The sequence below is a fragment of the Pelodiscus sinensis genome, chromosome 4, assembly GCF_052426305.1.
Source record: "Pelodiscus sinensis isolate ZL-2025 chromosome 4, ASM5242630v1, whole genome shotgun sequence".
NCBI lineage: Eukaryota > Metazoa > Chordata > Testudines > Trionychidae > Pelodiscus > Pelodiscus sinensis.
This window is the reverse complement of record NC_143055.1, coordinates 131,634,996-131,652,115: the sequence shown is the minus strand read 5'-3', so window position 1 is coordinate 131,652,115 and position 17,120 is coordinate 131,634,996. Positions and strand designations below refer to the sequence as shown.

Below are 17,120 nucleotides of genomic sequence, written 5' to 3'. Positions count from 1 at the left end.
AATTGTTCTATATGCCAACTGATTTTCCTATGGGTCAGTAGCCTGCGACCTGAAAAAGGTCCCCACCCCGGGTCTTAATGACGCTTAGTCCTGCCATAAGTACAGGGGACTAAACATGATGAGCTCTTGTAAAAACATAAGAACGGCCGTACTGGGTCAGTCCAAAGGTCCATGTAGCCCAGTATCCTGTCTGCCAACAGTGGCCAATGTCAGGTGCCCCCAGAGGGAATGAACAGAAAAGATAATCATCAATGATCCATCCCCTGTTGATCATGCCCAGCTTCTGACAATCAGAGACTAGGGACACCATCACTGCCCATCTTGGCTAATAAGCATTGATGGACCTAACCTCCACGAACTGATCAAGTTGTTTTTTGAACCCTGTTAAACTCCTGGTCATCACAACATCCTCTGGTAAGGAGTTCCACAAGTTGACTGTATGTTGTATGAAGAAATACTTCCTTTTGTTTGTTTTAAATCTGCTACCTATTCATTTCATTTGGTGACCCCTAGTTCTTACGGGAACAAGTCAATAATGTTTCCTTATGTTCTCTCTCCACACCACTCATGATTTTCCAGAGCTCTATCATATTCCCCCTTAGTCTACTCTCTTCTAAGCTGAAAAGTCACTGTCTTATTAATTTCTCCTTATATGGCAGCCGTTCCAAACCTCTGATCATTTCTGTTGCCCTTTTCTGAACTTTTTCCAACTATAAGATATCTTTTTTGAGATGAGGCAACCACATCTGCATGCAGTAACTGACCGTTATTATGAGTCAGTGATAAGCACAAAGCAGAGAGAGTACCACTGAATCTAGCCCTACCATTTTATTCTAATATTGTGCTTCCCATGGTGGGAACAAGGAAAGATGATTTATAGAATTTTATTTAGATCATGAGTAAGCAAATCAAGTCAAATAAAAAGTCCACATACCGATGAGCCAATGGCCTGCAGATCAACTGGATCTTTAAGTGTAGGAGCAATTCTAGACATATGGCAATCAAAGTTTGGTGTAGGATCCAGAGCAATTTTCTTTTTACCCATGGGAGGCTGAATTTTTTTTACTTTTCCAAAGAGAACCTGCCAAATAAAGCAAAAGATTTTAATAAGGATATGCCTAATCAATTTATCATAGTTTAGGTTAAAGCAAATATACATTACTCATTTCTAGTGGAAAGCAGGAAAATTCGGAACACAAAAGGGAACTATTTCCAAGAACTAACAACTAACTGTTAGGAAACATAAGTACTAAAAAAAACAGTTTTCAAGGCTTCTACTGTCAGCACAGCTAGATCCTTAGGGAAGGATCTACTTGCCTACCTATTTTTATTTTAAATAATCTCCATAACTTCTTGTGTTTGTGGAATGTACAAATAGCATAGCTTAAAGAGGCAAAATGACTCACGAGCACCACAAAGCAATTAGCTTGAAATAGTATCCACTAGGGTAAAATCTTAAAAAGCACTTACATGGCCTAGGAAGCTAAGCTTTGTTTTCAGAAGGAACGTAGGCCCGTATGAATCTAACTCCCACTACAAATCAATGTGGCTCTTCAGTAACATATAAAAATAGGATTTAAGCTCTGTGACTTAGTGCTGAGAACCAGCATGTGACCTAGCACTCTGGTCAGTAGACACCAACTTTTCCCACAGAGAAGCCCTAATTAAGAAGACTATTAGCTAATCAGACTGCGGGCTGATGAGCTAAGGAGCTAATTATCCAATCAGATGAGAAGGAAGCACAAGGGGAGGAGAGAAGACTAGCAGATCCCAGGGGAAGCCAGGTCTCTGGCTGGTGAGGCTGCTTATTCTTCCTGCAAAAAGAGCTGAGGAAAGGAGGACGCAACCGGTAGACACATGACGCAGGACTGTCCCAGTGGCTGAGGACGCTGAAGGTGGACATGCTGCCCAAGGACCATGACTGGGTGGACGTGCTGCACGGGGATCCGAATGGCTGAGGGCAGAAGGATGCTGCAGACGGAAGTGCCACACAGAAAAGTGATGGCAGTGGAAGGACATTATGTGTAGAAGTGTTGCTAGTGGACTCTGCGGGTAGCAAAAGTACATGGAAGGTGGAAGGGCTGCACGGGGACTATGACATAAGACTGCTGCAGGCAGACGTGTTCCACAGGGCCAGTGATAACAGAAGGGCACAGTAATTACAAGTGCTTCACAAGAACAGAACAAATAAAAACTCACAGCGGTGTTAGTGACAATCAAGCTGTGCCCAAGACTGTTTGTGAGGAATCCTGCCCTGTTACGGGTGCCTAGAGCACTTGTGCACTATTGAAAATGCCCCCACCCCATCTCTATGCATGGCACCTACCTTGAAAACCAAGATGTGTTCTGCACTGATCCATCTCTTCTTTGCATAATTCAAAGCAACATCAACATGTCTGAACAAATAAACTCCAAGGAGGGGATTTCCTAATTCTTTCATTGTAGATTCGCTAGTATGTATTCCACCCTGGTAAATTTTTGAGACCTCATCCCAAGGCAACACTAAAAAGCAAAAATGTTCCTCAAGTTCTCTGCCTTGCCTTCCTTCTTCACGCATCTTGGCCCTAGCAAAGTAATAAAAAAAGGTTATACACTTTGACAGCTAACACAGCCATCAAGTGTCAAAGGCTTGCATAGAAAAAACAAGTCTATACTATAACTAGCCCAGGGTCTTAATGGCATTGTTTTGCATCCCCCCAATTTGTAACAACTTCTCATGGGGTACATCTACACTGCACCAGAGATCCCAAAATAGCTACCCCGCGTCAACACAAGTCACCCATTATTTCAAAATATTTTTTGAAACAATGGGTTCGTTATTTCACCATCCTGGTAAACCTTGTTGCACAAGAGATAAGGGATGGCTCAAAATAGCATGGCATTTCAAAATTTGGCAATGTGTAGACAGGCAAAATTTCAAAATAAGCTATTTCAAAATAGATTAGAACTAAGATATGCAATTTGCATAGTGCAAGTTGCGTATCTTATTTCGAGTTTAGGGTGCTGTGTAGATGCACCCTTAGTGTATTAGGCTCAGCTGGTGTGTTTTATTTATTTTAGCTTAGTAACTTACTTTGATCCATTCGTCATCACTTGCAACTGCTTAAATCCCACTATTTATACTTAATAAAACCACTTTTATTACTAAACCCAGCGTAAATAACTGTTACCTGGTGGGGGGACAACAGCTATACATATCTCTCTTTCATTGATAAAGGCGGCAAACTCTATTGGCTTTCTCTGTGTAAAACCTGTGTATAGCGTAAGATGGATTAATTTGGGGGTTTGGTTCCATTGGAGCTGTGCTCCTGGGTAGTGACGAGTCACTGTAACTGAGCTCTCCCAAAGCTGTGTTACTCTGCTGGGGGGGGCTTCGGACTCAGCAGGAGACAGAGGGCAGGTAGGTGAATCAGGGTATGGCTACACTACCCCGCTAGTTCGAACTAGCGGGGTAATGTAGGCATACCGCACTTGCAAATGAAGCCCGGGATTTGAATTTCCCGGGCTTCATTTGCATAAGCGGGGAGCCACCATTTTTAAAACTCACGAGGAGTAACGGTAGTTCGAACTAGGAAGCCTAGTTCGAACTACCTAGTTCGTGCCCCGTGTAGCCGCGCTGCACGGGGTTCGAACCAGCGGGGTTTTAAAAATGGCGGCTCCCCACTTATGCAAATGAAGCCCGGGAAATTCAAATCCCGGGCTTCATTTGCAAGTGCGGTATGCCTACATTACCCTCCTAGTTCGAACTAGGAGGGTAGTGTAGACATACCCTCAGTGATATGATCAGCCAATCAGGAGACAGGCTCAGGGGGTTCTCTGTGACCCAAGCTGTCACAGGACAGACAAGGCCAGACTCTGCAAAGCGAATGTAGCAGGACAGAGAACCTGAAGATCTTGTAAACAAAGAACAAGTAGATGAACGGAGGTAGGAAAAGCTGGGACGAGATTTAAAACAAAATAATGCCATGGAAATCACATTACGCAGCAAGCAAAATCACATAGGACACTTTGTAAAGTGAGCCCCATGACATCCCTAACTTGCTACTGGAAGAAGCTGGTCTCGAATGGGAAAGAACGATGGATGACTATTAAGAGTAGAGGGTTAAGTCGTGAAAAGTCACCATGGTGAATTCACTGCATTCACTTCACAATACCCACCTTTTTCCAGCAAATTTTTTTTCCAGATCTGCATTGTGTACAAGTTTTATCTCACCAAACTGCCAAGAAGACTGCAGGTCACATCCTGTGTTGAGACGGGACTGGCTCAGAGTATGATTGATGCTACTATACTCCCTCTCATTAGTCTTGCACGGTGCTAAAGAAACTAGAAACACAACAAAGGAAGTGATGAGTATCTGACACACTGCCCGATACCCGCTGCAGATGGACATAAGTAGATTTTCTTGATTGCAAGGAAATTGTGTCGGGAAAACTCTGTCACTCAGAGATGGGAAAAATCCTCACTCCTGACCAATGCAGCTGAACAAACTTAGCCACCTGTGTAGACAGGCAGGTTGATGGCAGAATTCTCCTATCGACCGACCGACTGCCTCTCAGTGAAGTGAATTCCCCCTCCTGTCAGCATAAGTAGTGTCTTCACAGAAGCGCTGTGCAGCTGTAGTGATTTATGTGGAGACAAGTCCTAACTCTGTTAAATTAATTATGGCAAACATTAGCCAAAGGTGATGCAGTATGGCACAAGTTAAAACAACGTGTTTTCCCTGTCTGTTCTGAGACCATTTGTCAAGCTAATTACTTTGCCCAAGACTCTTGGCTCAGCTGATGAGAAAGTTGTCTGAATATTTCACGTAGCAGCAGAGTTTGTTGCTTTTTAGGAACATTTCTGTGGCACGAGTTGGTGCTCATAGTCAAGAGACTCTCCCAGGTAGCCGGGCTCAGTCCCGTGGAAGGTTATAGTATCAGAATTACAGTCATGATCAATGTTTTAAAGGTACAGTAATTTGGGCACTTGGCAGGAGCAAGGCGCTACCATACCAAGCAGGACAAAGGAAGGGTGAAGCTGTGGGCCTAAGAAAAGATCTGGGTGCCAAATGACTGATACCCCAATCAGGAGTGTTCAATCCCAGTTTGAGGTATTACACTCCATTTTCTCTCCCTTGCCCACAGCTCCTCAGAACTCCCCATGTGAGGGAGACCTGGTGGTGCCCACAGAACCGAGCCTACTTGCACACAGCTTCGCAAAGCGAGGGAGACGTGCAGCTGGGACTGGTGCTCCACTGGACTGGGCCAAGTTCAGGCAAAGAGGAAGGACAACTGAATATTGCACAGCACAAAGCAATAAATTGGACTATCTGCCTGGCAGACCAGAGAGAGCCTGGCAGGAGGCTACACATGTTCACTCGCCACAGGCATACTGAAATATCTTAATGGACATCACCTACTCAAATTAAACCTTTCTACGTGATACAAAACACCACAACACAAATATGCAACCCCCCACAAGAAATGGTACCACGCTGCTGGTGCAAGGGCAGGCAGAGAAAATAAGGAGGGGGCAATCCCACCTTCTTTTATAGCCAAGGCCACAACCCTGTGGGTAAGTTTCAGGCCAATGCCTCGATAGGTCTGATTCCCACAGAAAGCATATCCTTTATTTCAGAAACTGGCCAACTCTCTAACCCCAATGCATTGATGCTCATATGGTATAGAATACATGGCATTTGAGAAGGGTTTTCTGGGTGTGTTAGCAAAACTAGACAAAAAAAATTTAAAGTCAACGTATTTGTTATAGTCTGAAGAAGCAGGTTTTTCTGAGCTTTAATCAGCTCAGTTCACAACATCTCACAGGTGCTAAATATGAAACAGGTCAATTGATTTCAAGGCTGTGAGGTGTTACCATTTACTGATGGAGTATTGGAATAACATACCTCACTTACACTCAGTTTTGCACTTTTCACTTGACAAAAATGCTCGGTTTTGATGTTGTTACTAGTTTACCATACCTTTATCAGCAGTCCTCCTTATTTTAGGGATGGTAAATGTTTTCAAAGGATTTTTTTCTACCCCAGCAGTTGGCACATAAGGCAGCTTCTCATTTGATCTTATATTTTTCTGCACTTGAACTCTTTTAGTTTCTTCAACTTCCATCTTGTCACCAGCCTAAAATAAGAATGAAAGCCATACGTAACAATCTAAAAAACAGTCCTTTGGTCCTCCTCCTCAGCTCTATCCATCCTGTCATCTCATCTTCGCAGCTGTACAGTGTGCTCAGAGAGACATCAAACTGTACCTACTTAGCAGACAACTAGGGCATCACTTCCTATCCAGAAGTCCCCAACTTTCTTAAGTTCCTTCAACAATAAATCCTCGTGCTCTCTGGAAAACAGAGGTGCAAGGACTGTAAAAGTTTAATTAATTTCCACCTCACTGTTCCCCACCCCATTTGTCTGTCCTGTCATCCTGTTGAATCCTCTCACTGTTGTAAACTATAAGATCTCTGGGGCAGGACTTCTCTTCCTTATGTTAGTACAACATCTAGCTCAATGGCACCCCGGCCCACCAATACAGTAGCCAGGCACTATCACACTACAGTTAATAAATTATTAATAGCCAACTAGCCAACTCCCTTGTCTAAGAAAACTCTGAAAACCATTTTGTTTAGCAACATTTCGGCTAGTGTATCACACAGGATTTTATTTCCACATTTTTGAAGTATGATTCCATACACTGTATACAGGGTCTTTGCCACTTGGGGAATTCTTAGATCAACAGCAGCAGAGACAGGAAAAATCCTATGACATTATACCCCAGAAAGAAATTGTGTTTATCTTATCACAATTCTTTGTTTATCAATTGCTAGAAAATTTTTAAAAAGTAGTTTACATGTCTAGGTGGCTGTTCCTCTGTAATGTGTATGGCCCTGTCCACGCTAGCAGATGTAAAACACTGGAAGTTACAGCGCTGTTCACAGAGAGCTGCAGGGAAACTGCTGTTGTGTGTCCACACTGTCAACTGGTAGCTGTGTTAATCTGTCACTTAAAAAAAAAAAACCCTTAAAAAAAGAGTGGTCCTATAGCACCTTAAGGTATGTCTACACTTGCACCCTCTTTCGAGAGAGGGATGCAAATGAAGACATTCGAATTTGCAAATGAAGCCAGGATTTAAATATCCCGCGTTTCATTTGCATATTTGCATTATGGTGCTATTTCGAAATAGCACTATTTCAAAATAACAGATGCTGTTAAGATGCTGTTATTTCAAGAGAAAACCCTTCTCTTGAAATAACTGGTAAACTTAATTGTATGAGGAATAAGGGTTATTTTGAGAGAAGGATTTTTTCTTGAAATAACCGCGTCTTAACAGCGTCTGTTATTTCGAAACAGCGCCATAACGTGAATATGCAAATGAAGCATGGGATATTTAAATCCCAGCTCTATTTGCAATTTTGAATGTCTTCATTTTCATCCCTTTCTCGAAAGAGGGTGCAAGTGTAGACATACCCTCAGAGACTAACAAAATATGTAGATGGTATCATGAACTTTTGTGGACACAACCCACTTCTTCAGATGAATGGAGCAAGTGGCACAGAGAGGCACAATAACCCCCAAATTTTGGAGTTTCTGTGCCTCTTGCTCCACTTAGCTCAAGAAGAGGGCTGTGCTCACGAAAGCTCAGGAAACCATCTATGTTTTTTGTTAGTCTCTAAGGTGCTACAGGACCTCTTGTTTTTTTAAGTTTTTCCTTACTTGTCTGTATTATTTTAGGGATAAGTCACGAACTATCACACACATTCATTCTTGTTTTTTCAGTGTTATTTTACAGAACACACACACATTCTTACTTAAAAGAAATCTAATGGTGTCAAATTGGTTAATGCACCTCAAGTTGACAAACTACAGAACTAGTTTAAACTATTTTATGTAGGAGTTAATTACGCTTTTTGCCAGTGTGTATGCTAATTCTCTCCCCCAATACACAAGCACAAATCACCAACATTCACTCTTTCCTCCTCTTCCCACAACAATTAAGCATGCATTAAAACTAAACTGTACAATATTGTATAAACTGCCTGACAAGTATATTCATATTATTTTTGCTTTATAGATAAGTCATTCACAAGTTTTCCTAACTTGTTTTTTAGCATTATTTTCTACAACACAAACACGCAGCCTAATGAAGGAAATCTGTGGCATGTCTGAAGTGACAATTTGAGATTGCTAAGGTTAATTATTAATCTTTCACATCCCTAATGCAGTATATGCCCAAATCATAGCAATCGATTTATGTGGGTTTTGGTTTTGGGGTGGGATTTTTTGAAAACTCAATAATAAAAATAACGTACAAGTTGTTTCTTTACTGGACATAAACAAAATAGAAACACAAATAAGATGCTTTGCATGTTCTCAGAAGGGATATAAAAAGTATAGTCGATTAACTGATAAGCAAAAGCTTGTAGATTAATGTTACACACATCCCTCCCCTGCTTCCCAGGAAATTTTTAGCAGGCTGGTCTGCAGCCCCAGCTCAGACCACCCCCTAGACAGGGGCTTCTGCCACCCTGCACTGCTGCCTCTTTGTCAGAGGCAGCAGCACGGGGATAGCACAGGTCCACAAGAGGAGCTGGGTTTTTAACTGGCTCCCCTCACAGACCAGCTCCCACCTAACACCCTGTGCTACTGTCTCTGATATGTGGAGTGGCAGGGGTCTTCTCAGGAGTGAGGCTAGAGTGCACTGGCTGCTGGTCCCGCCCCCAGAGACTATAGAATAGTTGACTAATAAGAATTCATGAGGTTACTCAACTATTCAGTTAACCGATAGTTAACATCCCTAGTTCTCAGCATTGTTTTTGGTTGTTTCTTTTGTTGTTAGTTGTTGTTGCTTTTTAAAAAGACTTGCAAGCCAGTAACCCTGTTTCTGTAAAACACTGTATTTGTATGAAACAAAAAACAGGACTAGGTAGCACTTTAAAGACTAACAAGATAGTTTATTAGGTGATGAGCTTTTGTGGGTCAGACCCACTTCCTCAGATCAAATTGTGGAAGAAAATTGTCACAACCATATATACCAAAGGATATAATCAAAAAAATGAACACATATGAAAAGGACAAATTAAATTTCAGAATAGAAGGGAATGTGGGCGGGGAGGGGGAGGTAAATGTCTGTGAGCTAATGATATTAGAGGCGATAATTGGGGAAGCTATCTTTGTAATGGGTAAGGTAATTAGTGTCCTTGCTAAGACCTAGGTGTAAAGTGTCAAATTTAAGCATGAATGACAGTTCAGAGGATTCTCTTTCAAGTCTGGTGTTAAAAGGTCTCTGAAGCAGGATGCAGGTAATCAGGTCGTTGAGACAATGCCCTTTCTGGTTGAAATGGCAAGAAACTTGTTTTTTCTTTGTGATTCTGTCTATCATCTCTTTTTTTGTGTGCACTGATTATTTGGCGAAGTGTCTGAGCTGTTTGTCCAATGTATACAGCAGACGGACACTTTCGGCACATGATAGCATAAATTATATTTCTGGATGAGCAGGAATATGTGTTCTTGATCTTTTAACTCAATTGGTTAGGTCCAATAATGGTATCAGCAGAGTGAATATGTGGACAAAGCTGGCAACGGGGTTTGTTGCAAGGGAAAGTTCCAGGGTTGGTGTTAGTGGTGTATGTCCTATGGTTTTTGGTAAGAATCATCTTGAGGTTAGGTGGTTGTCTATAGGAGACTATGGGTCTGTCTCCCAGAGCCTTTTAATACCAGACTTGAAAGAGAATCCTCTGAACTGTCATTCATGCTTAAATTTGACACTTTACACCTAGGTCTTAACAAGGACGCTAATTACCTTACCCATTACAAAGATAGCTTCTCCAATTATCACCTCTAATATCATTAGCTCACAGACATTTACCTCCACCCCACATGCCCTTTCTGTTCTGAAATTTGATTTGTCCTTTTCATATATGTTCATTTTTTTGATTGTATCCTTTGGTATACAGGCAGTCCCCAGGTTACGCGGATCCGACTTATGTCGGATCCGTACTTACGAACGGGGCTTTTCTCACCCCGGAGGACGCGGGCGGCAGGACCGCCCAGACGCACCGCGGTCCAGCGCCCGCATCCTCCGGGGTGAGAAAAGCTGCTCCGCGTCTCCCTGGTCTGCTGGGGGTCCCCCAGCAGACCAGGGAGACGCGGAGCAAAGCCGCGGAGGACCCGGGCGGCGGGACCGCGGCGCGTCTGGGCGGTCCCGCCGCCCGGGTCCTCCGCGGCTTTGTTCCACGTCTCCCTGGTCTGCTGGGGGCCCCGGGCTTGTTCTGCCCCAGGCTTCCTGGAATCAGCCGCTGATCAGTTTCAGCAGCAGCTGACTGGGGTAGACCAGCTGGGGTGCTGCCGGTTGGTCCCCGCAGCGCCGAGGTGCGGCGCTGCAGGGACCTACCCGGCAGCGCCCCAGCTGCTCTGTCTCAGGTGTCCAGATTCAGCCGCTGCTGAAACTGATCAGCAGCTGATTCCAGGAAGCCCGGGGCAGAGCAACTCTGCCTCGGGCTTCCTGTAGTCAGCCGCTGGTCAGTTTCAGCAGCGGCTTAATCTGGACGCCAGTTCCAACTTACATACAGATTCCACTTAAGAACAAACCTACAGTCTCTATCTTGTACGTAACCTGGGGACTGCCTGTATATGGTTGTGCCAATTCTGAGTCAACTGAGCCAGACTCCGGGCTGAGTGCTGGAGGGTTTTTTAATGTGATGTAAACATAAGGGCCACCAGAGGGCAGACTGGCAGGGTCACTCATTGCTTCTGCTGCTACTATGAGAAGCAAGGCAAGAAAGGAAAAACAGTGAGGGAGGTAAACAAGGACATAAAAAAGGAACATGGACAGGGCTGATTGGAAAGAAGGAAAAAAGGAAGGAGGAAAAGAAGGTAACACTTAGAATGTGAATACCAAAAATGTCTGCATCCCCTGATCTTCAATGAAAAGGAAGTTTTACATTCATTGTTTTCATAAAAGTCTTTTTCTGCAGAGGCATCCACTAAAAAATTGGTGACACTCCAGCAATTGTTCTATAGAGCTAACCCAGCACACCCAGAGAATCCCTGTAACATCCTGTCTCCCCAGCCCAGGGGCACCAATACCGTCTTCATGCCTTTTGAGCTGTTCAGAAGCCCTCAGTCTGTAAACCTCATTTTTTAAGGAATAAGGGTTCTTGCACAAAAGGGTTTTTTTGTGCAAAGCAGACCCATCTACACTGCTTTTTTTTTTTTTTTTTTTAGCAAAAACCTCTTCCACAAAAAGCATCGGAAGAGATTATGCAAATGGAGCGCGAGAAGTTGCTAATGAGCACTTCATTTGCATTGCCTCTTCCGCAAAAAAGAGGCAGTGTGGACGGAGCGTCACAGGGAGAAAAGTAGAATCCTTTTATTGCTACTCAAGGAATTGGGTCCAAGTTTCCAAATTAACATAACTTGTCAAGGTTAAGCACTAACTATTGCTACGTTGTAGTAAGCACTATGTTAGTTAACACAACTCCCTCAAGGCCATGTTCCATTAATGTCATTTTTTATTGAAGCCAAGATTGTGCTAACACTCATCCAGGTGAATAAAACCTACACTTAGTCTTTTGGAAGGAACGTCTCTTTGCCACAGATATACACAGACTAGCCCCGTCTGTGCCAAGTTCTTTGAGCAGGTCCTGCTTCTTGCTCACAGCTAGGGTTGCCAGATGGTTTCAACAAAAATACCAGACCACTTGACATTACATCACAATCTACATGACATCTTATTTAGAAAATACCGGACATTTCTATTTTCTCAATTTGTTTCCCAAACAGAAATCTCAAATACTGGACTGTCCAGTTCAAAACTGGCAAGCCTACTCACAGCTTAATTTTGCTTTATATTAGCCAAATCTTGACTATTGTTGGTCAAGCCTGTGGCTTATGTTTTAGGTTCTCATGTTACGACACACATCAGTGGGCTGATCCCTGCTACACACTCTGACCCCTGGCTGTGTCAATGTGTGTGAGGGGTGAGAGAGAGAGAGAGGCTATTCTGGCTAGTCACATTAACCTAGTTTTCCCTCATGCACACGTGTGAACAAGAGACGAGATGCCCTTCCCCCAGAGCAATTCAGTGGAGTTCAAGAGAGAGCAGGCAATTTGAACAATTCCTTGAAAACGACAAGAGATTTTATATATAAATATGAGCATAGGCTACAATGACAGCTAAATCTCAGTATGCTGTTGGGTTGTCTAGCAAGGTTGTAGTCACACAAATCTGTTTTGTCTGTCTGGAACAGGGGTTGGGAATCTTTTTTGAGTGAGGGCCGCTGACCCACAGAAAAATCAGTCAGGAGCCACACACAAGTGAGAAGCAAATGAAACAAAAACAAAAACAAAACCCTTGCTGAGGCGACTGTGAAGGAGAAAGGCATTCTCCACATTCCTCTCACATACCAGAGCTTTGGGGAGCCCAGGCTAGTAGACTTTCTGTGCTCCAGCCCTGTGGCGGGACGGCAGGGAACTGGAGCACCAGCGCAGGCTCCCCAATGCTAGGGGGGAGCCTCAAGCCTCGGGGGCCAAATCCAGGCAAGCTGGGAGCCGCATCTGGCCCCCCAGGCCTTAGGTTCCCTATCCGTGGTCTGGAATCTGTCACCACTGCACAACCCGGCCTCTGGGAAGCCGCCGCACACTCATATACTACAGACAGGCTTGACTGACAGTTTACTGTTGTTAACTGTCAATTCTATTTTTAAACTTGCAACAGTTATTTACATCACAGTGTTAAGATCTGCTGAGTCATCACTGTTTACTACCCGTTTCCCGATTATTTGGTTTTCCCGCCCATTTTTAGTGCTGCCTGTCCTACAGCCTTCATCTAATGGTGGAGTCAGATGGGTGCTGACTTTTATTTCTCCTCAGGTGCCCTGCCCCGAGGCCTGTCCCATTCTCTGTCCCCACTCATGAGATACAGCCCTCGCTCCACCTCTTCCTGATCCTGCTGTGCTCCTCTGCCAAGATCCCACTCACCTACCACTCTCCATCCTCTTCCAAGTCCCTCCCCCTGCTGCCAAACTGCAGTAGCTGGCTGGGTACCCACTTGATTTTTTTCTGCTTGAGCCCTGAAACACTCCTGGAGTCGGTGCCTTGCTCATTCAAGAAGGAGGCCAGGGATACAAGATGGAGTCACTCAGTATCTTCTGTATCAGCCAGCACCATCTCAGGGCGCTGAGCTTCACAGCCTGTCTGGCAGCGCCATGCCCTGTTTCCCCAATCCTCCCCAGTCCGTTATGGGTGTGCTCCCCACCACTGCCACCCCCTGCTGGGTGCAGCACACTTGGGGCAGCAGCAGGCCTGGCCCCACATGCCACAGTCAATTGGTGTCAGAATGGGGCAGGGCAGCACCCAGAAAAACCTACTGCGGAGTGGGCACAGACCTGCCCAATGGTACCCTCTGCGCTGTAACCCCATGTCATCCTGCTCTACCCCAAGTCATTACACTGCCACCATAGCTCCTTCCCCCACTGTACCTGTCACTCCACTGCACTGGTGCTGCACCCGCTCCCCACTGCCCATTCTTACTGCATTTCTCCCTGCTGTACAACCACTGCACCCCTGCAGCCCACTGGGTCCCTCATGTCCCCCTCCCTTCTGCACCCTCCATGGCATTCCCTCACTGTACCCATGTCACCCTCTCCCCACCTCACTGCACCCCATGTCGTCCCCCTTATATAATACCCCTGGTCAGGACACAGGGTGAGTAGCTTTGGGGACACAGGGGAGTAGCTCCAGGAGCAGGGATGGGGGAGCAAGTCAGTGGCACACAGAAGATATGGGGAGAAGATCAAAGTTAGGGTATGTCTACACTACAAAGTTAGTTCGAACTAACGGACGTTAGTTCGAACTAACTTTAATAGGTGCTACACTAGCGCTCCGCTAGTTCGAATTTGAATCGAACTAGCGGAGCGCTTAGTTCGAACTAGGAAAACCTCATTTTACGAGGACTAACGCCTAGTTCGAACTAGCTAGTTCGAACTAAGGGCTGTGTAGCCCTTTAGTTCGAACTAGTGGGAGGCTAGCCCTCCCCAGGTTTCCCTGGTGGCCACTCTGGCCAACACCAGGGAAACTCTATGCCCCCCTCCCGGCCCCGGACCCCTTAAAGGGGCACGGGCTGGCTACGGTGCCCGTGCCAGGTGCAAGCCTGCCAGCACCCAGCTAGCAGACCCTGCACCTGGCACGGCACAGAGCCACCCACCCGATGCCCCCCAGCCCACCCCCTCTTCCCGGGACCAGGCTGGCGGCTCCCGGGAGCTTGCCCTGGACTGCAAGAGGCGGGCACCTTCCTGGGCTAGTGCGGACATCGTGGACCTCGTCCACGATCTCCGCACTAGGCACAGGAAAGTGGCCGTCTAGGGCAGGAGAGCTGCCAGCCTGGCCACCCAGGACCAGGTGTGCATGAAAATCAAGGGGGTCCACTGAGACCCCCGACACTGAGCCCTGAGCTTACAATGGCCGTCCTGGGTCAGACCAAAGGTCCATCTAGCCCAGTAGCCTGTCTGCCAACAGCGGCCAACCCTAGGGACCCTGGAGGGGATGGACCGAAGACAGTGACCAAGCCATTTGTCTCGTGCCATCCCTCTCCAGCCTTCCACAAACTTTGGGCAGGGACACCACTCCTACCCTCTGGCTAATAGGACTCCATGGACCCAACCTCCATCACTTGATCTCACTTCCCTTTAAACTCTGTTCTAGTTGTAGCCTTCACAGCCTCCTGCAGCAAGGAGTTCCACAGGTTAACTATTTGCTTTGTCAACAACAACTTTCTCTTACTAGTTTCAAGCCTGCTACCCATTCCTTTCCTTTGGTGTCCTCTAGTCCTTCTTTATGGGAACTCAGGAAGGACTTTTCTGAATGCACCCTCTCCACCCAACCCCTGCTTTTAGAGACCTCTATCCTGTCCCCCCTCCGTCTCCTCTTTTCTAAGCTGAACAGTCCCAGTCTCTGTAGCCTCTCTTCATCTGGGACCTGTTCCCAACCCCTGATCATGTTAGTTGCCCTCCCCTCTCCCAGCCTTTCTCTTCCCCTCTCCCACCTCCTTTTCCCAGTCTCCCCCAGTTTTGTTCAATAAAGACAGAGTCAATGTTGGAAGAAACGTTATCTTTATTTTGTACATCAATAAGAAGGGGGGCTAGGGAAGGGTAAGTGGAAGGAGGTGAGGGAGGAATGGGGTACGAGCCCCCGATGGGGAGGACTGGGCTGGCTCTGCAGGCTTCTGGGGGTGGAAGCTCTCCTGCAGCCCCCCAATTGCCCCCTCTCCCCAGATGGCAGCCTGCGGCAAGTGCAGCCGGGCTGATGGCCGAGTGGTGTGATGTGCCCAGTGTGGGCACTCAGGGCACTCCAAGCCAGAACTTCTTTGCAAGCGGGGCACCCCTTAGAACTGTGTGTCCGGGGTGGGGGTCGGGACCCTTTAAGCGCAGCCCTCGGCTAGCCTGAGACAGCATCTCCATGCTCTAAGTCCTCCTTTTATGCCCTGCCGGCACTGCTTCCGGCCATCCTTAAGCCCTGTTCAGAGTCCACTCAATGTGGACTTACTAGTTCGAACTAGCAAAACGCTAGTTCGAACTAGTTTTTAGTTCTAGATGCGTTAGTTCGAACTAGCTTAGTTCGAATTAACTAATTCGAACTAAGTTAGTTCGAACTAGCGCTGTAGTGTAGACGTACCCAGACAGAAGTTAGGGGGTCACTCTGCCTTCATGAGCATGGAGCATGCAAGGAAAATCATGCCACCAGATGTGGGCACCCTGGCCGGCATCAGCAGTCCTGGGATTTTCCTCCTTGCTCAACTAGCAGCCCTTCCCCAATCCCTGATCTGCTGGACACTCATTAAACTCCCCGATACCCTGCTCACAAAGGGACAGCTGATTAGTTACACCTTGGACCCACCAGCCATACATACCTCTCCTCCCCCCCCCCCACACAGATTTCAATTTATTTACAGTGAAAATGGGAATAAGATTCCCTTACAAACAACAGGTTCCTATGAAAGCAAGTAAGATGAATGACCAGAAAGGGTTACAGACAAGATCAATGCCACCGCATGCATTCTAGAGCTCAAACCCAACTGACAAAATGCTTGCCTCTTATCCAATACAGCACTGCTCACTCAAAGCCTTTCCCATCCTTCAGCCAGGGTGGCAGAGACCCGCCTTTCACAAGTTCAAGCGCCTCACCCAGGCAGCTTGACTTCCCAGCTGAAGGAAGCCAGGAGGTCTCAGCCCCCACAGACCAGCAAACTGGGCAGGCCTTTGATGTTACATCTGAAAATTCTCCCTTCCTGTGTTCTTTTGAAAATTCTGTCTCCCAACAACCTCTGATTGTCAACCACACAATACACCCTGCCTAGTGACAGCTGCCTGGAGGCATGTACCTCTGTGTGACCTGCTCTGAAGGCCCTGTGAATAGTTTTTCCAATAGATATGCAACTGCCACTGGCCCTAGCAGTCACACACGCTCCTTGGCCTGATGGCAAAGAGCTCTGTTGTACTGGCTTCCTGCAAAAAGTTGATTGGATGCACCCCTGCATACACATCACACCCAAGGAATACCTGTATCCCAGAGGTGTACAGATGCCTTTCCGGTGATCCTTCGGTCAGACCGGAGCTACACAATCCCATCACCTCATCTCCACTGCACCCTGTGTCACCCCTCCCCACTGCACACTCATGTCACTCCCTCCCCATGTCACCCCTCACCATCGCACCTCCTTCCCACTGACCCAACAAACCCTCACCACTGCCCCTCATCCACCCCCCCACTGCACCCCCATGTCACTCCCTCCCCACGGTACCCCCTCCCCACATCACCCCCGTGTCACTCCCTCCCCACGGTACCCCCTCCCCACATCACCCCCGTGACACTCCCTCCCCCACGGTACCCCCTCCCCACATCACCCCGTGACACTCCCTCCCCACTGTACCCCCTCCCCACATCACCCCCTCCCCACTCCCCACGGTACCCCCTCCCCACATCACCCCCGTGACACTCCCTCCCCACTGTACCCCCTCCCCACATCACCCCCGTGTCACTCCCTCCCCACTGTACCCCCTCCCCACATCACCCCCGTGTCACTCCCTCCCCACTGTACCCCCTCCCCATTGCCCCATCACACCTCCCCACTGC

At 46.7% G+C, this 17,120-nt stretch overlaps 1 protein-coding gene across 3 annotated transcripts in view; it reads right to left on the bottom strand.

The window, feature by feature from the left end:
• Nucleotides 1-16,681, bottom strand: part of TEX15 (testis expressed 15, meiosis and synapsis associated) — a 54,601-nt gene extending 37,920 nt beyond the window's left edge. For 2 of the 3 annotated variants that reach the window (XM_006125375.5, XM_006125376.5), the window contains exons 1-5: nt 16,547-16,681; nt 5,964-6,120; nt 4,159-4,324; nt 2,327-2,564; nt 935-1,081 (exon numbers count right to left, since the gene is read on the bottom strand). In XM_006125375.5, the coding sequence (XP_006125437.3) occupies nt 935-1,081; nt 2,327-2,564; nt 4,159-4,324; nt 5,964-6,120; nt 16,547-16,615 (777 nt within the window). In that variant the 5' untranslated portion in view covers nt 16,616-16,681. The remainder of the gene's footprint in view (nt 1-934; nt 1,082-2,326; nt 2,565-4,158; nt 4,325-5,963; nt 6,121-16,546) is intronic. The other variant, XM_006125373.5, reaches the window with a different exon arrangement.
• Nucleotides 16,682-17,120: the final 439 nt, after the last annotated feature.